The sequence below is a fragment of the Mchenga conophoros genome, linkage group LG22 (assembly GCF_057382185.1).
Source record: "Mchenga conophoros isolate Kocher_MC1m ecotype Shallow Benthic linkage group LG22, M_conophoros_male_GT1.1, whole genome shotgun sequence".
Classification (NCBI taxonomy): Eukaryota; Metazoa; Chordata; class Actinopteri; order Cichliformes; family Cichlidae; genus Mchenga; species Mchenga conophoros.
The window spans coordinates 6,246,830-6,268,760 of NC_140546.1; the positions used below are offsets into that span (position 1 = coordinate 6,246,830).

General features: G+C 40.3%; 1 protein-coding gene across 2 annotated transcripts in view; it reads right to left on the reverse strand.

Moving 5' to 3' along the window:
* Positions 1-19,607, reverse strand: part of LOC146548639 (CCR4-NOT transcription complex subunit 3-like) — a 43,602-nt gene extending 23,995 nt beyond the window's left edge. Inside the window, exons 1-5 of one of the 2 annotated variants that reach the window (XM_085262353.1) lie at positions 19,450-19,607; positions 12,075-12,137; positions 5,220-5,287; positions 3,019-3,093; positions 383-472 (exon numbers count right to left, since the gene is read on the reverse strand). In XM_085262353.1, coding sequence (XP_085118479.1) covers positions 383-472; positions 3,019-3,093; positions 5,220-5,287; positions 12,075-12,099 — 258 coding nt within the window. In that variant the 5' untranslated portion in view covers positions 12,100-12,137; positions 19,450-19,607. Of the gene's footprint in view, positions 1-382; positions 473-719; positions 958-3,018; positions 3,094-5,219; positions 5,288-12,074; positions 12,138-19,449 lie in introns of those variants that run through there. The other variant, XM_085262354.1, reaches the window with a different exon arrangement.
* Between the last annotated feature and the right edge of the window lie 2,324 nt (positions 19,608-21,931).

Genomic DNA, 21,931 nt, shown 5'->3' on the forward strand with positions numbered 1-21,931 from the left:
TACTGACAGAGCTGGAAAAATATAAAAAAGCAAAAATAACTGAAAACAATGAACCGTTTTCTTTAATCCACCCCAAAAAATATAAACATATATAAAATAAAAGCTCAACATTAATTAAAAACATGCACTGTTTTTCATTAGCTCTTAGTGGTAATATTACTGGGGCCAAGTATTAGTGGATAACTGCAGGTAAATGGCTCCATAAAGACCACTAACCTAGCACAACTTTCAATTATTTGAGAAAAAAAAAGAAAGAAAAAAAATCTCATAAAACTTGTTTATCTGACTTTTTTTTCCAGATTTCAAAACAAATAGTCCTCCAGAGTGTAAACAGGCCCTGGAGGACGTGTCATAATGACCTTCATCCTCAGTTTCTACTTACCGTTTCTATGAGTTTGCGGTTTTCTACTAGCTGCCTTTTGTCTTTGATCTCGTTTGATGCCACCCACGTCTTGATCTGGTCTCGAAGACGCTGAGGGACCAGAAGAAGAAGGCAAAAGAGGGGGGGACATAGCGGGAGAGGAGGGAGAAAGAGACAGAGAGAGACACAGATACATCAGTGAAGTCTGTGATAGGAGCGCAGCCTCCTCTCCAGCAGTCATGGGTGGTGAACATGATGTCTGCATGCAGCAAACAGGCTTGGCGTGAAGTTTGGTCCTCATGACAACACTGAACATTTCAGGCTGAGCAAGATGATATTTAATGCTACAAACACACACCTTTATGTGTGGCAGGTTAAATGATTCAAGTCAGCAAACATCTCAGCCTTCACAGTCCATTTTCAGAGACGTCAGGTTAAGATCAGCAGCTTCTGTCTCACCTGCTCACTGCTGATTGGCCACAAATTAGAACCCATTCACACCTGGTGCTAAAAGGAGTCAGGAGCTGAGTAACGATAGCCCCGCCTTAAACTGAGTGACTTCACAGAAATCACAAAAAAAGAAAAGAAAATCAACTCAATCATTCCCAGAGGCCTGTCTCTCCAGAAAACCTGTGGAAAGGTCACCATGCTGTTATCTAATTTTAAAAGATAATTCTACTTTACTTCTATCTGCTTGTTTTTTTATTGTGGCAGCTGCAGCCCTATCAGTCATGCAAACTTAGAAACGAGGATATCAGGGTAACAAGTCCAAGCTGAATCAGTTTTTACAAAAATCCTTAGAAAATGTGAGTCTGACTGAAAATAAAAGGAGAAATTAGCTGTCCTTATGCTCCCTGCATTTGAAATAGCCACCTGAACACTGGTGCCATCTAATAATGATCTCCTCCTTTCAAGAAATCTACACAAACAAAGTGGAGAGAGCAAAGGAAGTATGGCCCACAGAGTGACAACAAGAGGACAAAATACACTGAACAGTTAATTATAACCCAGAACAAGTGAAAACAGGAGGATATTCCTACGTGCTCTTTGAATTTTTTCCTTAATTTTTGTTTGTGTGCTTGTAAGTGAAAAACTTGAAAGCATGATGAAGCGAGGAGAAGAAACAAGAGAACTAAACAAAACCCGACTGAAGAGGCCAAAAGAGCAAAGAGGTTCCAGCCAATTAGTTATTGTCCGTTTCTGGTCACTTATTAAGGTAAAACAGTCACTGCTATATATGACTGTGATGCTCTTGGTCCTGTGTTCTTGTCTTCAGGCTGGAAATGAAGCACATTTCACAGAGTGGCATTTTCCTACTTACACTGCCGAGAATAGAAAGTGAACAACATATTTTTCATGTTAAGGCACAATAAACTCAGAAATTCCATTGAAACAAAACAGGTTATGATGTGTCGCTAAGTGTGAACAGAGAATTGTTACTTTCAGATTTGATTTTCACAGTGGGCATAAAATGCTTACGCAGCTTTCTCCACGCCTCCAGAAGTTATTTGAAGTTTCTGTGATTCCATTTTTTGTTACAGGACTTTAACATTACCCCAGTCTGCTTAAAATACACCTCGTTAATCAGTTATCAATAAAGGGAGGGTCTGCGTGGATAATCTTATCAGTGGTCCAACCCTTTCGCATTTGCATTCATTTTGATTCAGTGATGTCAAAACTTGTGTGACCTGTGGGCGGTTCAGAAAGCAGAGTCGGTTGCAGAGGTGGAGGAGTTTCAGTGGAGGAGTCTCTTGCTCCTGCAAACGTGGTGCTGATTACAGGATGCATGATAATAAAAGCTATGAAAAAAACAACTCTAATCAGGCTCAAGTGTTTTCTGCTGGCGCCTGATGTGTTTTGAATTGTTACAGTTTGGGGTGTATTCCCAGCTTCTTCATTCAGTAATGTCACTGAACCTGTGAATTCAACTCAAGTTAAAGGTTTGCTGACTCAGGAAGGCAAACACCTATGTCACTTTTGTTTATTTAAGAGGAAAACCAGCGTTTCAGTGCATTTTTAATAACCGAATGGCTGTTTTCCTGGTTAAAATCTGCAGACTTTAGAGACACTGTCCTGTTGATTCAAAATATATATTGATTTGTGTCATAATATAGACTACGGAGAAGCATCATTTAACAAATCTCAGGAGGTCTCGAAGGAATGACCAGATTAAAACCCTCCTTAAACACCAACTTCCCATAATCCAGCAGTGGTTTGGTGACAATCACTGGATCTTCCAGCTTGATGTAGCACCATGACACTAAGCAAAAGTTATAACTGGCTTTCAGATAATCAAATTAACATTTTAAACCAGAAGACTGCACAGATCTTACAGCTTTTGGTCAAACTGTAGGTGAAAAACCTCTAGAAAAAACAATGGTTGCTTCCAGGAAATCTGTTTACCCTTGCTGATGACGGCTTGCACGCTGGAGGGGTTTTATTGTTCATTTTTTAAGTTCAACATGACAATGATATGTCTGTCTTTTAATGGAGATTGCTTTTTGACTTCTCTGACTTTTTAAACTTTGGAATTATTTAAAATCAGACACATCTACCCTGAAGTTATACTGATTTAATCAGCTTTGTGGGAGCCCAGAACACCTCAAACAACCTGTCAGTGGAAAAACTTTTATTTTCTGGTTTCCTTTGTTCCTTACCTGTAGCTTTTTAATCTCTTTCTTGAGGTCTGCTTCATATTTCTCCTTCTGGTTTGTGTTGGCTGCATTGTGAAGCTGCAAAAAAAGAGAGAGACAGACAGAGACAAAGGGTCAAAGCTGAAGTGCAGCAGTGCACGCCTTCATTTTCAAAATGTACCATACTAAAAATCATCCAATCTGTTGAAAGCTTTACAGCCTGCAAGTAAAGCATGTGATCATACTCTTAAAATCACAATTATCCTGTTTAATTAGATTAGTGCTACTAACTGATTACGTAGCAAAAACAACATGATTAAGTAGGACAAAAACATAAACCTAAGAACTAAATGGGTAATAAAGTGAGACATAAAACTAACAAAGGTCATCCAAACAGACATGAGTATTTATGAAGAACACAAGCTTCTGGAAGGTCATAAGGAAACGCAGTAACTGCCAACAGCACAATAAAAAGTGGATGTAATGAGGCAACTGGGATCTTTGTTAATGCGCTAATGACTTTGTGCCTCTTTATTAGCAAAGCCGATGTTCACTGTGGGCGCTGCTGTGCGCTCTGGGCAAAGCATTGTTTTAATAACAGCTGTATTCACTTTGTTTATTATAAGTCTCATGAGTATTGGACATCCTGTTGTGGTAATGGCAACCTTTATTAACTACTAAGGTTAATAAATGCAGGAGTCTGATGAAACTAATGCTGCACAGAAACATTAGCAACAAATAGCCTGAGAGGGAGAAAGTGTCCCCGCAGAGCCTGAATGATAACAGATGGAACGAGCAGTCAATAATAATTGATCACTTGGTTGGCAGAGAATCTGTGAACAATAACTTAACGATTAATATATTTTTAAGACCTTTTTACAAACATGCTTCTTGAATTCTTCTTTAAAACTGCAAACAGAATATTGTCAGGACTGAACACTGATCACAGAGAACATCACGGACCTCATGTGGAGCATTTGCACTTTTTCTGAACATTTTCTAATATTAGACATTTCTTGTTTTTTTATACCTTTGTAGACTATACAAAATAAAGACATTCAGTAAATATGGGATAGAACTTGACATTGCCTTACCCCAGATATATATTAATATGATGCATGCATGCTTTCAGATAGGCACTGATAGGTAACAGAATATAATTTCGAACTTTTTGGGGTAATTTAGAAAGTGTCATCACACAGTGTGTCCAGCCATATCAGCTTTAACTGTGGCATATGTTGGTCACGTGGGTTAAGCAAAAGGGTTTATAAAATCTATTTATTTTAAAAAAGTATGAACATATTATTTTCTGTTTAATGCGTTTTGGTAAATGGTAAAATGGTAAATGGCCTGTATTTATATAGCGCTTTTCTAGTCCCTAAGGACCCCAAAGCGCTTTACACAACAAGTCATCCACCCATTCACACACAGGCAAGCTACATTGTAGCCACAGCCGCCCTGGGGCGCACTGACAGAGGCGAGGCTGCTGGACACTGGCGCCACCGGGCCCTCTGACCACCACCAGTAGGCAACGGGTGAAGTGTCTTACCCAAGGACACAACGAGCGAGACTGTCCAAGCCGGGGCTCGAACCGGCAACCTTCCGATTACAAGGCGAACTCCCAACTCTTGAGCCACGATTAAAATATTGGCAGATCTGTCTGCGTCTCTCTTAACTGCCTGTGAAACTGTGTTTGAGACAAAACTCCAGGTTCTCAGATTCTAGTGGACACATCTGAAGCTGTGTAACTTAGAAATGCATGTTGCTAACCTGCTGATAACTTAGCACACCACCCTCTCACTCAAATATGGTCGCACATGCTTCAAGAACCAGCATGGCAGCATCCAACATGCTATAACGAAAGCTTCCAAATGCAGAGTACAAAACTAGTAGGTGATGTCACAGCTGTCACCTCTATATTTATTAGATACAGTCTATGACATGCAATAATATCAGCCTTCTCTTTTAAGTGGCAACTCGATTTACAGACAAAGTTATAGCAGCTAAGTTGTTTAATGCGTCTTACTGTTAGATTTTCACTTTAGCTCCTCTTCATATGAAAGTAAAGCATAAACCCAGACAATCACTGTGCCACAACACCAACTGACTGCAGCATTAAAATGCAATTATCCCTCTCATCCCTACCATGACTCCATTGCAGGATATCTTTGAGTCAAAATGAAAAAACAGAAAGTTGCAGTCCCAATAATATGATTGTTTCTTACCTTTTGCCAAATATCCTCAAACTGCTCCACTCCCTCCGCTACTTTTTTCAGACATCGATCTATTTCACCTGGAGGAGACCAAAAAAGAGCAAAAAGTTCATATAAAGCATATTAGACATGTGTCTCCGTTCTAATTCAAAGAAGCTGTATAAGCAGGTCAAAGCCAGAACACATGACTTCCTCATCAAAGTCATTTCATAAGAGGTGGGAAGAACAGAGTATAAATAATAACGGATTCATCACGTCAGAGCATCACTGACCTCTTTTTTTAGTTAAACTGACTTGTGTTTAAACATGTATGAGATGTAGTCATTAGCACAGAATAATAAAAAGAAATGTCATGTTTGGGAAATTATTTAGTATATGAGCACTGATGCTGCCGATCATGGCTCTAGCTGTACTGGTTATTTGATTAAAACCAGAGTTTTTTCTACCATCAATATATTCCTGCTTCCAGGTTTGAGGCGTTCTGCTCAGCAAAGTGGCTCCAGCTTAAAAACAGGCCACTGGAGGGCTGTTTTTGTGTCGGGCACAAAGAGAAGCGATAAATGCACCATATAACAACAAGGCACTTAAAACTGTGGCTGGCATCTCATGAAATATGCATATTGTAAAAGGCACATTATGCTCCTGAGCAAGTGGTGGCACATATACAGCAGCTAATTCCCAATATCTTAGAAATGCAGCTCCATGAATAGCGTGTGGTGGATGTTTAAAGAGTCAGAAGCGATTAGGGAGTGACAGAAAGAGACAAACACGTCTAGATTTAGGCTCAACAGATTTACGTCTCCCTTCTGTGGTCGCATGGATTAGCTCGTGGCTATCAAATGTAAACAGGAAAATGCTTGCAGTCTAATTTTAACATTTCTGACCTGGACCACATCAGCCTAGTCATTCTGCTTTTTACATACCGCAGAGGAATGTCAATGTAAGTCCTGGAGTGGAAAATCATGATATGCTCACCCGTATCTCATCCAATTACAGCTTTATGTCATGGTTTACTTGGTCAGGGAAAATCAAGATCATCATAAATGTACAGCCCAGTCTCATAGTAGAATTTTAAATACTATTACATATTTTCTGAACCTAACCATTTATGTTTTTAAAGTTTCAACAACAACATAAAATATCACAGGCCAAGTGTAGAATCTGGTCCCGTGAGAGACTCAAACTGTGGTCGCTGGTATGAGTGCTGAGATTCTTCACACCACCACCAACCCCTTCAGCCTCCAGCCCCAATATTCACTTTTTCCCATTTAAAAGTGGAAAATATTCATTTAGTGTACACATGACACCAGCCAGACAAACAGCTGTGTTCAGGAAAACAAAAATAAGGATGGGAAAATTTGTTTCCAGAAACTAAAATCAGCAGATAAAGGGTGTGACTAGTTCACAGACTGTACTAAAATGCATGCACATGTGAAGTGAGGGAAAAAGGTCTGCCAAAAACCACCACACCTCCTAAACAGATATTCCCAACTTGTCATGTTTCACATGTATTTCCAGCAGCACCATGAACACACCATGATGCTCATTTGGTAAAGCGGTAGTTTGTACACAGCCTCAAAATGCAGAGTACAGAAACCAGCGGATGACATGACAGTGACAACCATGTTTTATGGACAGTGTTTGATCTCGGTACTCTCTGTGTCGGTTAAATTCTTTGCATAGATCTGCAAAACAGGGCGACTGTAAATCCCACATAAGGCAGATGATAAAGCAGGTTATGCACTGGGCATGTAACCTTGATAGGTTACTACTGCATGAGTGTGTAGCATCCTCATTTTTTCTGCCCATCAACTGTGACATCTGATTTCTAAAACCCAGGGCAGAGATGGAAAATGCTCAGCTTTAAGAAAGAAAATGAGATTTCACAAGCAAGGGTGATGACTTGGAGTCTCTAGGAGCCAGCTTGCAACTTTAACTTTTTACCTTCATGGTATTTTCAGAGTTATAGACCCAAAATACATAAGAATGGAGGTGAAATTTGTCCAGTCCCAAGCCCAGATACACATGAGTGGTCGCTTGAGAGAAAGCACCCAGCACCGCCAAATCAAACATCCAGGGAGCCACCGAAAGTACCTTCCTCCTATTCTCCCTCGTGTTTTTGATCCTTCATAAGCCCATAAATACAGGGCATATCAGCGTGAAATTTTGCAAGCTAAAAATATGTTTACACTAACTCCAAATGCTACAATCACATTTTTGTTTAGCAGGATCTTTTACTATAACCAGCTTGGGACATATCAATATTATGGAAAATAGCAGATTTCCATTAGCACGGCTGCATGTATACCCAGGATATGAATGGAGCTCTGTGCTGGGTCCACCCCACCTCTCGCCCTACGACAGCTGGAAAAGGCTCAGGCACACCCACCACCCTGAACTAAATAAACAACAACTGCACTAATTTAATGTCTATGATGCAGAGTAACAGAAATAAGCACTGGTACCCTGGATGTTTGATCTGTTTTCTGATAAGTCACAAGAGAAAGCTATGACAGGTCTCCTTTCTCCTACATTTTTATACCAGACTGACATTGTAGCCGTAACTGCCTGAGAAATGAGTCAAAATGATTGTATAAGAGTGATGTTTAAATATTTAAAAATTCCATAATTTTGACATATTTTCATAGTACGAAAGTAACATTTTGATTTCATACCCTTGTATTTCTAATCTCTTAAATACATCAGACTTTTATTTGATCCACTGTGTGTTTGCTAATGAAGATAACAGGAGTGATGAGGAAATAAGCAGCAACCAGTGAGGTCGAGAGAAACCCGCTGCTGTAGCCAAGTTGTGTGAACAAACTCCAGCTTGAGTCTGGCCTTAAACAGCCTTGATGTTAAGATACTGCCGTGGCTGTGTTATTTTTAGATGAAAGTCTACCTCCTCTGTAATAATACATTACAATTTGACAGAGCTGGGGCCGTGCTGGAGCTTGATCTTTTTTTACTCATGACAACATTTTAGGGGGATACGTATATGGGTTTTTGTTTTTAATGTGACAGCTGTTCAACCGGAGAACTCACGGGAATATCATGTGATAGGATGAGTGATGCTGAATCCTGTCAAAAAAGTGTTTTTTAGCCTGCGGCGACAAGCGTCGGCTGGAGAAACCCATCAAAGTTAAAGACATCGACGGGAGGGAGAAAAAAGCCTCGAGGTTTTTTGGTATTCACACAAAGGTCTGGGTTCAGGTTACAAGACTTGTTGTGGTGAGTGTCAGAATTTTATCCCAGCATTATCATCCAAGAGCTGTGAGTGTGGTAGTACTTGTTTAAATTTTCAAAATAAAAGTATAGAACAAAGAGCTTGACACATGCTCTAGTTTCTGTGAAAGTGTGTCAGCAGTGAGCAGACTTTTGCACAGATGTCTGCCGGCGTGCACGGATGCAATGTCACCCTGTGCACAAAAACAGGTAGAAACATTTTCACTAAACCAAAACAGGAAATGCAAAGAGACAGAAAAATTTATGAGGGAAATAAAAATGATTATACTGTGTGTATACACAGTTCACTCAAAAATTTAACGACAGCACTTTGACCCTGCATGTCAACATCAAGCCTGAAAATTTCCTTGCACACCAAAGTCAGTGATGTCAGTCAGTCAGCCAATGATGCCTTATTTCAGTTTCTATGGTTATTTACGAAGATTTGATGCAAAATGGATTTCTGACTCCAGATCCAAATCTTAAATACATAAAAATTCACAAAATTTGTTATTTTTATTTATTCAAATAACAAACCTTCCACACAACCTTCCTGGTGGAGGTAAAAATAGATAACATATGCAGTCAGGAAGGATGTGGAACTTTTAAAACAACGCCGTTCACCCCAAAATCAAATTTACATATCTTCCCTCTGGCTTGTATTGTAATTTATCCATTCAAATTACTTGGATGCGAGTTACCAAGCTTTGAATATATCAGCTGTAGAAATGCCTGCCTTCCTTTGAATAGAATCAAAATGGATGGCACTTAGCTTTAAAAAAAACAAAACAAAACCTTTGAGGTGAAAATAAATCATCATGACCTGGTTATTCAGAAAACTCCACAAGTTTCATGTAGGAACCTTCTTCTACCTGCAGTCGCCAAAATAAAAAGCTGCCTGACAACAAGCTTACATGGCAGTTCACGCTATCAGTGTTTAGACCTTGGCAAAATCTCATCGCTGATGGATACATACTTCCTCCTGCAAAGTAATAATGTGCATAAATGTAATTTTGAACTGTCTTTTTAAATTTTAGCTCTGCCCAAGACAAACTTGTACAGGCCGAATTAACTGTGAGAAACCTCAGCAGCTTTATAAAATGAACCACTAAGGATCTTTTTATCCTATCCTGCCCATTCTGTTACATCTAATAGACAGAGACAGCAGGTAGAGAACAGTTCCTACATGAAACTGCTCACAACAGGTTTTGTTTTCTGAGTAACTGGGTCGTGAGTTTCTCATATTAATTTTTTGGCACACTGAACTAACACCAAAAAGCTAAGCACCATCTAGTTTGATTTTATTTAAAAAGAAGTGTTGGTAACTCACATCAAAAATCATTTGAATTTTTACCCAGTGACTCTGTTTCTTACCCACGAACTCCTCTTGAGTAGATCTGGATAACTCACAGATCAAAATATTACCTTTTTATCTTATGTGCAGATTTTTGCCTAACCCTAACCCTAACCCACACATCGGGGTTCAAGAGTAGTATGTTGGTCACATGTCCATCCGCCAGGCAACATAGTGCCGTACAAGTAGCGCGAAAAACAAACTTCAAAGTAGCGCTACACGTTCAGCGGGAGGCGTGGATGACAAGCGGCCATAAACTTGCGAAAAGCAAGTTATGCCCAACTCCACCGGTGGATTCTGACAGCGTGGAAAAGTGTGAAAACATCCATGATCACCAACGGATTTCAAAGGGCTGGACTGCTGCATGATGGAGAGGAGGGCACCGCCACGGCCCTTCAGAGGGTGTTCGACTCTGACACTGACAACGAGGATTTCTTTGGTTTTGAAAGTGACAACGAAGGAAAGGAGCTGAGAGTGGATGACGAAGCCATCCTGAGCCTGTTCATATCCGACACTGGGGAAGATGGTGGTGAATGACTGACTTTTCTTCTTGTTAAAGCCGTGTCGCTGCACCTGAGCCGAAAAGGTAGTCCGAATCTATTTTTCTGGTGTGCTGTAGGTTATTGTTATGTACTACATTTGTTACTCATTTATGAAGCACAGTACATGTTTCGTACTTGTAATTACCGCTACTTGTACATATACCTAAAAAGTTATGCAAATATGTACCCATAACTTGTTTTTCAAAATAATTAATAAAAGGCGTGTGTCTCCAAACAGCCATCTCTTTCCTGACAATTCCCTTTGTGCATATTCTCTTACATATGATAAGTCAACATTGAAACACCTGCGGCTTTTAGTCAGGTGCGGCTAATGTATGTACAAAACAGGATTTTCCCCTGATTTTAGCTTGTGCGGCTAATATACAGGGGCGCTCTGTAGTCCGGGAAATACGGTACCTATCAACGTAGTGGTACATATATAAGAGAAAATAAAGTAAAGCAGAGTGAAACCCTATTTAAGAAGATCGATATCAATGTGCTTGAAGGTTTTCTGTCCTTATCATCAAGTTATGTTTGGAATCCATGTTCGGATTGCACAAACTCAACAGAAAATGTGCATTCACACTTCAAAGAGACCCGACTTTGTAAAGTGGTTAGTTCTGATGTACAGTGGAGGGCAATCTGAAACTGTCAGGCCGTCTGATTTAAGCAGGCAAACACATAAAAAGCACCTGAGAGGAGAATGAGCTATGTAGGTAATTTTACTGGAGGGCAGGAAAGAATCCAGTCTGACTCCAGACTAAAGAAACAGAAAGAAGCTAAAATGACAAACTTTGGCAAAATGTAGCAGTCTTTGCACACAAAGCAAATGGCCTAGATCTTGGTTCCACTTACCTCTTACCCGTGACTTCAGTGGAAATTTCAGATTCAGGCACAGACTAATTCATGTTCTACACAGTTCTTACAAGTTCACAGAAATTTCTGTTCAATTAGAACCAAATATTTGAGTTGATGATTATAATTTTTATACAGTTGTTGTAATTTGTGTTTTAACTATTTTTTTAAACGATGTTTTATTACAAAACAAAACATCCATCAAAAAATTGTCCTCTGTTTTTTTTCAGGCTACTTAAATTTATTTTGGGCTATCAAAAACTGACGAGTGTCTGCCCGAAGGGCTACCAGGGATTTTGAAATTTTGCGAGCCCTGTGCACATTAAACCAATCATCTGATGCTCCCGTACTTTCTTCTGTGCTTTTATTTGACACAGAACAAAGCAGGCAAATCTCCCATGCTTTAGTTAAAGTTAGAAAACCAAAACCAGATTTGTTTTAGCTTGCATGTGAAGCCAAACATTTCTAACCTGGCAGGATGAACACTTACGTAACTCCACAAACAAGCTGCTTGTGAACACATGTGACTTTTGTTTACAAGCCCTGGCTCTCTTTTAAACAAGCACTGTGACGTAATTAAGGAAATAAACCAAAGAAAATTTTCCACTTTTGGTCGCAAAACAAACTGCTTGCCAACGAAGCAGGTATAGGTGTGCTCGTGCACTATTTATCTTTTTCCGGTCAGAGTGACACATGGGCGGAGTTTATCACAGACAAAACATCAGGGGACTTTCCAACAGCAACACACATAACACAAACTCTTCATTGAGATCAAATGAGATCTTTATTGTCATTTGTGGTTAACCTAATCCACCTGGCACCTGATCATCTCACTAATGCCCTTTTACACATGCACATGCATGCACACACACACTCAGGCAGAAATCTCACCTTGGAGTTTCCTTTTATCGGCCATGACTGATGACTAGGATGATGTCTTCATGCCTTCTTTCACTGCAGGGAAAAAAAACAGGAGTCTGCATTAATAAATCCCAGGATAGGTGTCACAGAGAAAGACTAAGAATATAAAAATGAAAGGAAGCAGGATGCAGAGCGATGATGACTTGTGGAAAGATGGATGGATTGAGGACAGAGGGAGAAATGTGGACACAACTGTCCTCATTAGCTTCTAAAACTCAGTTTGGTTCTCCAGTGAGAACCTTTGGTGAGGAAGCTTCTTTAAAGGAAGCAAAAGTCGAAATGTTTCTGTGGGTGGAAGGATCATTAAAAGTTCCCAGTGCCTTTGTTTGTGATTTCTGAGGGTGTCTCACCCAGTGACTGAGGTGTTTACTTACATATGGCTCTGGCTCTATGCTGTTGTAATTATGACTACTGTACAGGTCTCCAGCTGGGAAGCATCACTCCAATCCTGACTCAAAAAGCTGGATTGAGTATCAGTAAAAATGTGCTAATCTATTCAATTCAGTTCTATGTTGCTCTGCGTTTGCCTCACCATGTGTCAGCAGCAGTGCACCAGTTGTTAGCACGAGAGCAAAAGGAGCACGGAGGAAGCTGCAAGCAAAGTGTCGGCAGTCTCGAGATATTTCACACCTGTGATGCCAACAGCTTCTCTTTGTATGTTTGTAATAGTTTGTGACTTTACTGTAAATTGTGGTTCTCTTTCTTCTTTTGTTGCCCTGCTGAAAAACTGTGTTTTTGTTGGCAGCACACTGAATTCCCGCCACTTTTCTGCAGCTGAAAATCAAAAAAAGCAACAACAAAGTTGACAGCCGCCATTCCAGGGCAGACCTTTTGATTCAATCTGACTCAGCAGTGATACCTAACACTGCTGCGCTGAGCAGATCAGATAGAGGTGAGCAGGTACGACAGGTATGGCAGAAAAGCCGTTTATGAATATAAGTGGCTTCATCAAAAGCTTGCTTTGAGCACGTGGCCTCCAAGGTTTTCATAGCAGAGAGACACCAAAGTCATTCCTCACATTTCTTCTTCTTAAACTCAACTGATGACGACTTCATTAAAACATACAGCGATTAAAACAAAAATCTAATATTTCCAATAATAAGAGCCTAATTTCAATCACAGTTTGATAAAACAATTAGTTTTATAATGAACGGTTGCTACAAAGCTCTCGTTTTATCTTATATTATGAACCAAAGGCACCCATTGCCTTCACAGCAATGCTGTAAACAGCGGATCATCCAGTCCCCACCGCCTCCACCTCTGAAATAAATTAAATTAACTAACTAAATAAATAATACAGATTACAATTACTGGAAAAACTAAACCATAAGATGTGGACTTTTGCCATAACCGAGCAGCCCTAAAGTACTTCTGCATGCAGTTACAGTTGCAGGTGGCCTGTGTAGATAAAAATGTTTGGAAAGTAGAGCTCATCAGTCAGCACAAGAATAAATATAATACCAGCTGCAGGCCTTCAGAGACAGTTTACTGTAAATATAAACCTGGCATTAAGGTATTTTGTAATTTCATACTGTCATAGTACTATGGAAGGTCATTTAGGGTTCCAGGTGATTCGAGATACAACTGACTGCAGATAAATGATCTCAATGCCTCCAGGTGGATCGCACTTACTTGAAATGCCAATACAATGTAATTACTGCACATTTGTTTTTATGAATTTATTTTTCTTTCTGTCAGATAAATACAATCTTAATCAGCCCAGTACTGATGTTTTATTCATGCTGTGGAATCGTAATTTAACTCTACTTCTGCCCCTTGATAACATAATATTGTGTGAGAACCTGTTTTGACTACAGCTGCACTAAAACACTAAAAGCAACTCAAAGCATAATGCAGGAACAGAGGTCTGATTAAGAACATCATCTCAGTGCCTCTCTCTGGTTACATACACTAACAATTAAGTTTGCTTTAAGGGTTTATATATGACAAAGTCATTAAGTCAACTGTCAGTAATTAAAGGCATTTATATACATTCACAAGTGAGTGAACAGTGAGCGAGTTTCTTTAAGCTCATTAAAGCAATCATCACCATCATTGTTTGTTAATATCGGCAGGGGGAAAATGCAATCAGCGAGAACTAATTTGACTGCAAATTGGCACAAGCCAGAGGAGCACTTAATCAGCTGCAGAAGTTCAGATTTGATACCCAATCTGTCGATGAAGGACGAGCATTATGTGCTATTATTCATCATTACTGATCGCACAACAGGTCAGCCTCATGGTCACTACCGAAACAATGCTGTTTTTTGTTAGGGATTCACCAGCACCAGTGGCCAGTGTTTACATAACAGTTTCATTAGATGGCTCTGTGTTCAATGATTTATCATTATGCAGATTTATTTTTGTCCCTGCAAAACAACCAACGGTCCTGTCCATGAGCTCTCCTCATGTAACTTCTCCTGGCATCTCCACACGGTCGGATATCCCCGTGCTGGTACTGTTCCCAGATCGCCAAAACTAATGTCCCAGGTTCAACACTGCCAGTGACCGAGCTCATTGTTGTGATGTCATAGTTTTGCACCATCACACCACATACCAAACCGCAACTCCATAACTGTAACTACAAACACAATTTAAACCTAAATGCCTGCTTTCTCTGACTTTTGTGGACACTAGCAGATTATTTTTCCACATCTCAAAACTATGACATTATAGCAATATGATTGATCATTTGCAATGTTAAACCTGGACAAATATAGTCCATGTTATATAGCACCAACACGGGAACATCAGACACAGCAAAGCTTCCTGTGATGCCGTGTCTCGCTGGAGGAGCTGGACAACCTGCACACACCTGAATGGTTGCAGTTACTGCCTCATGCTACCAGCAGGAACAAAAACCCTTAAAAGTTGGGAGGGCTAAGCAGAGAGCAATGGTCTGCCATCAACACCTGCTTAAACCATTCCCTTTTTGGGGGTCGTCTTGATGTTGATGCCCCAGTGCACCTGTTGTCACTTAGATTTGTACTAAAGCAGCTGAAATGGATTCCTGGTGGTTTATGCTTCCTAATTGGACGGTCTGACATCACTGAAGTTTAACTTACTTTATGTAAAACCGGGCTGCTCAAGTTTTCCCTCGATTTTAAAAGCAGCCAGCGAGAACAATAATGTCTTCAATGCTGATAGTAAATTTTCTGGATTTATTAATTAATTATTATAAGCCAATCGATAGACAACTGTAAGTCTGAGATATTGGAACCATTTAAGCACTAAGGTAACACAGTGAGTCAAACTCCAAGAGCCAAAAATGTTATAATTATGATAATAAATGTTTAGACTTGGAGTGAAACAGAAAACAAATAAATTTCTTTTCTATTTTCTAGCAGGTTAAGAAGCCAAAACCTTATGATAAGCAGCATAATCGAAAAAAGCCACACACAGATGAATATAGATCCTGAAATATTTCAATTCTAACTTCAAAGACATAAGAGCTGCTTCGTTGATTGGACACCCATCAAATTGAGAAGATGATCCTCATGCCTCAGAAAGCGACCAAAGTACACTTAACAAAGTCAAGTAAGGACAGGCGGTGCAGACATGTTATTAATGAGCAGCCTGAGGTGAGGCTGAGAAGATGCTGTGTCAGCTTTAAGGCGCAAACTAGCAGCACGCCACTTGTCAGGTTCAGACACGGGCCATTAAAGAAAGGCATATGTGACAACGCCGGCACCGCTACTGCTTGTGATGCTCTTTTGACACATAAGCTGAGTGAAACTAAGAGCTACAGAAAAAACATTTACATTTTTATTTGTGTTGCAGGAAGTGTGTCCGAGACAAGAAGTGATGCAGCAGGTTTGACCCCTGTTCTTAAAATGCAAATTAGGAGGAGATGAACATTTAATCACAATCAAAAACAAAAATGGCTCCTTTGCATTGGATCTTGTTTCAATTTACTTTTTAAAGGTGCACCACACAAGATTTTTTTCTCTTTGCATGTTTCTGTTTGTGGAGTACCATCTGACACCTTTTACTGTTCTGTCAGGTAGGTAGCATGCATTCTTCTAACTCTTTGGTTAATGATGATTAGCAAATGTTCCCTGGCAGTAGCATTGCATGGTAAAAATGCATGCAGCCTACCTTTTTCCATTTTCAGTAGGCTTCAAACACCTTGCCTGTGGCTATCTGCTGATACAGGGTACTGATCCAGTAGCAGAGTTATATTAATAAGCTCCATCTCAGAGGAAGAGACTGCAAGTCATTCTTTTTGTTCAAGACAACAGCTGAAGTGAAAAAATTCTAATTGAGTTGAGCCGCTTTATGTTACCCTACGTGTAATAAAAGCTTTCTAACCATTGTGAAACCAAACCAACATCACTCTAGTTTCAACATGATATAATGACCAAACATAAGAGTGAAAGATTGAAGCCAATGCATCAACTCAGCTGAACTTTTCAGTCACATCAGCTTACTTTAACCACAGTCTGCAGTTAAATAAAAAAGGTTTTGCAAACATACAAAGAAAAGCTGCGGTGTACCAGCCATGAAACACCACCGAACTGCTGCTGCTGCTTTGTTAGCCTCCTCCATGCTACGTAAGCTCTGTCACTAGCAGCTACTGTCATGCACTGAAGTAAATACAGAACCACACAGAACTGAAGTGAATGCATCAGCCATCACTGACATCAGATCCAGCTGTTATAGTCAGGATCAAATCAATACCCAGTCGGCCCATCCCTAACTCCAACCCCACCAACTGGTGATCGTTCTACTAATCTGGAGATCCACCGCAAGCTGAAGCATCGCTAATCAGAACCCGAAGCAAGTGAACAACTGGTGCTCCTACTCTGAGCTCACAGAGGCTATAGAGCAGAACACGATCAAACACTACCAGCTGCAGTCCAAGTCCATCCACGAGATGAGGAACTCATTGAAGAGGCAGCCAATATCACTATTTATTGTCTCAAAGGACACATTAGTAATCAACTGACATGACTTTTTCATGGACGATACAGATAATTAACAACCAAGACTGACCACCAGTATTTGGTACATTATTACATTTGCAGTACAAAACATAAAAACTTTGCAGTCAATATTTGGATATCTGGAAAATGTAAAAAAACATGGTAATGGTAAATGGCCTGTATTTGTATAGCGCTTGTAAAATGTTTTTAAAGATGGCTGTCTATGGTTACCACATGATGACAGAAGACTTCTTACAGCTGTTTTAACCTTCTGCAATGACAGCCTATAACATAACCTATGCTGACGCGCCTGCAGGCATTCATGCTTGTATGTGGTGCATTACACGTTAATTACCTTGTGGTTGTGTCCTGGTATTTTAGATGCAGTGCCAGCCTTGATAGAAAAAAATGCTGGGACTTTTGTGATGGGTTTTTTTTCTACAGGCAAACATATTTGACCCTCAACTTTTTCAACTTCTTTGTACATTCCCTCACATCCCTCCCTCCTGAAACTGCTGACATCTGAGAGTCCTTACATTGAGGCTATGATTATTATAATCTCGCCGATTTATTTAAAAACTGCAACACAAAAGTAGCTGAAATGCAAAGGAGGAGTCCAAGGTACTGAACAGGCCAATTACAGTAGCTGTGGGCTGTGTCAACATGATATGTAATTATGTTTCTAAGTAGGTGCACATATAGGTTATAGAGGTCTCTGCAGCATAGGTTTACTACAGATGTACTGATCCCCAGTTACAAGGGAGAAATCTATGGATTCACAAAGGCCACACTTTGTTTCATCATTGTTCACTCATTCAAGGCATGGAGCACATGTCCTATACAATTTTATTTTATGTTCCTGTCCTGTGGCTAAAGTGAGACTGTCAGAGATTTGCACACCTTTAGTTTTTGAGTTTAGATGCCGAGTGATACAAGGCACATAGAGGTAAATGCCAAGAAAAAAAACAAACGGCACTGTCATCACCTTTTACATCCCGATAAACTTCCAGAGTGGAAAAAAAGTATTTCTCCAGAGGGTTTATTATCCATGTGTGGACCCAAAGGCCATTTTATGTGAAGAAGGCCTTTAGCTTTAATCATGACTGGTACACACAGTACCTTATTTGAACCACTGATTTAAAAACAAAAAATGTGTGATATGCTTTACCAGCTGCAAAACAAATGAACCAAGCGGTTAAAAAATAAAATCATTTTGTTGCAGCACTGGAAGAAGGGAATTTCCATTGGAGGTGGATAAAACCTCTTTGAGAAACTGCCAAACGCTTGTCAGTGTATAAACAAAAATTTTAAAAAAGGACTCCAGGTGACTCCGGCATGTAAAGCCAGGGTTTTCCCGCATAAGACAAATTTTGCTACCCCCTCAAAAAGAGACCCCCCCCCCCCCCCCCTGCGTAAAGTACATTATTGCCTATGAAATGGCCAAAAAAACAAGTTAAAAAACACTTGTGTGATTTATGACTTTGTCTTCTGGTTATCAGCTTTCCCTTGTTTTGTTTATTATGTATGCTGCGTATTTTTAGTTTAATCTACACTTTGATCATTCCACTTCTGTATGTCTGCCAAAGCATTCTGTAAACTGTGTTTTTTAAAAGGTGCAGCATAAATAAAATTGTATTCTATTTCTATGATGACAAGTTATGTAGGAAGTTCAACTTTCAGGGTTTGGGATTAATAGGTGATTGAAGCCTTTGTGGTGCTGTTGAACTTTGTATGCTTGCTAAAGGTAATCTCACATTAAACCACCTTAGCTAACTAAACTCCCAGCTGTGTGTACTTATTTGCTAACTCTTTGTCCTCTACTCGGTTTCTGGGATCAAAACTTTTGCGGGAAACCTGGACTCCGACTTAAAATAGCCTCACTGTTTAGTAACTGAGTCCTAGTCTGAATAACAGAACTACAATAAAGAAACACTGTCAAATAAGCTCCAGCATTAGTTTTACACACATCTGCACACATCTGGAGACAGCCCCTTCCTGTCCACACTGAACTAAGTTTGGACCAACAGAGGACGCCTAGCCTTTTATGACCGTGTCTGACAGCCGGGCTGCTCTTTGAGAGGCTTTGAGCAGACACCCAGGTGGCGTTTGTGCACCGGGGAGTAGTATTTGTTAGCCCGGGATGTTTACAAACAATGCGGGCATCATTACTCTGAGAGCAGCTCCAGCCCAGCACATACACTTCAAAACAAACTCAACTTCGCGTTACACACCGCGGCTCGGCAGAGGAAGTTCCGACTCTAATGCAAACGCGCACACTTGAAGTTGTTGGCAGTACCGAGAGCTGCAGCTTCCCACTGGCTGCGCTATTTGATGTGGGAGACACAATTTGGAGAGGGGGGAGAGAGAAAATAGGGGGAAGGCACACAAATTCATCACTTCTGGCTCGACCGTCACTTTACCTGGATTTTTCCGAGGTGCGAGTGCTTTCCTCAGTCGCCACACTCCGCTAAATCTTCAGCGATTCACCACGAAGGGTTATTTCCTTTAAAAAAAATGTCAATTCTTCTCGCTAAACAATCACTCCGCACATCCAAGATGGCTACCAGGAACACCTCCTCCTCCGATGCCCTGTTGGACAAGAGTTCCGCCTAGCTCGACTGTGATTGGGCACCGAAGGCGGCTCCCGCGCTTCTATTCGGTGAAACCGGTTGTCAGTCCAAACAGGCTGGTTTTACTACTTCCAGCGTAGCTCCTGCTCTGATTGGCCCGCTCAGAAAGGTTAAAGGGTAAACTGAGTTTACGACCTCCCCCCGCCCCCTCAGACACTAAACGCACCCCCTGTGTGCTGCAATGTCTTGTGGGAAATGAAGTTTGTGCACTTGTCATTTATTTTCTATTTTTCTATTTTGAACGCCATGACAGTAAACGTTTATTATAATGTTGTTTTTCTGCTAAAAACTAAAAGAGTAGTTTATAATAGATAAATACATAAATATAAACGTATACAAGCTGTTTATTTTAGTGGGTACAAGTTTGAATATTTTGCATAATTCAATGCTTAGTCAATGCTTAGTCAAAAAACTGAGACCTCTTTGCATATTGCAAATAACAATTTAATGAATGTGTCTGTGAAGGTTCTCAGTCATCCAGGTCATCGTAGTCAAAGGAGCTTGCAAAGAAAAGCGTCTGGACTTCTTTAAGTTGCTTGAAGACGTTTCACCTCTCATCCGAGAAGCTTCTTCAGTTCTAAGGTCAAATGGTGGAGAGTCCCAGATATAAACCTAGTGGGAGTGACCCCCCACAGAGGGACAAAAGGACCCCCTGATGATCCTCTAATTCGCATGATAAGGTGGGGCCAGGTTTCACAGTGAACACACCCGAAACTCCGGCTGATTGGGACCCACGCCCAGTTTCCCACCTTGGCTTAGGCGATTAGAGGATCATCAGGGGGTCCTTTTGTCCCTCTGTGGGGGGATACTCCCACTAGGTTTAAATCTGGGACTCTCCACCATTTGACCTTAGAACTGAAGAAGCTTCTCGGATGAGAGGTGAAACGTCTTCAAGCAACTTAAAGAAGTCCAGACGCTTTTCTTTGCAAGCTCCTTTGACAATTTAATGAATGGCATTATTACATAGAGTACTGTGCAAAAGTCTTGAGCCATGCTGTCATGCTGAAAATGAAGCTGTTCCCAGCTGCTTTCACAGTTTTTACAATATCACCTGTTTTCATAGGATCTCCAACAAACCAGCTGAAATGAAGCTCCAAACCATCACAGAGCTTCCACCAGGTTGTACAGATGCCCATAGCCACAACTCTCCTGTGACCTCCCATGTACTCCTGCAAATATTGATAACAAATTGTAGCCAAACCTTCAAAATTGGATTCAGCACTACTTTAGACCAGTTGCCTTTAATGTGCATTCGAGTTATTGTGTAATTTGGCATACCTCAGCCTTTTTCCCCCTCCTTTGCTAAGAATGGCTTCCTGACAGCCATTTTCCACTGAGACCATTTCTTTAGTGAACAGTAGATATAACTGAAGAGTCAGATGCATCTCTCAGGTCTTTGCTGGATGTTTGCTGTCATTTTGGAAGGATTCAAGTAAAGAAATGGGAACAAATTGTGTGTTTTTGCAACAGGGTGCAAGTTACAAAGTGTCTAAGACACAATTTAAAATGGGATCTTTGCGTGTAGACAAAACTGAACTATTTCTTGAGTTTGGTGCCTTTTTATGCTTGAATGGCTCATAGATCAGTGCAGTGGTTCCCAAACTTTTTTTTGCTAGGCCCCCCTTTGTTTTACAAGAAAAATGTAAAACACACACACGCACGAACACATCCTCCAACCACACGCACCCATATTTTGCTCCATTGCGGTTTATTTCACACCTCAAACATTTTGCAAACAATTAAGCAAATACAAGTAGCCTAATCTGCAATAAATTACAGGTAGTAATGAAATAAACTACTAAATCTTTTACGCTACGTCCGCACCTACACGGGTATTTTTGAAAACACAGCTGTTTCGTCCACACGTAAACGGCGTTTGGAATCAACGAAAACTGAGATTTTTTAAAAACTCCTTTTTTGCTTTTACGTGTGGACGAGGAATACAGAGTTCGTCACGTAACGTCAAAGGTATGTGCCTTTTTTCACGTCACGCTGTGCTCCACGTTATTGTTTAGATGAGATGAATTGCAGATAGAAACAAAAATACTGTTAATCTGACTATCTTCAGGTTTTACACGCTTATACACACGCAGTTACGGTCAGAGGCGTCATTTTGGAAAAAAAAAAAAAAAGCAAGCCTTCTTCAGTTTGCATAATGACTGAAACTAGCCCACTGGTGAACAACGGGCTGTGAGGTCAGTTTCATCATTAGATTAGTGAAAAAATAAAATAAATAAAATTACAAGCAAATCCCAAATGATGTGGAGCATAA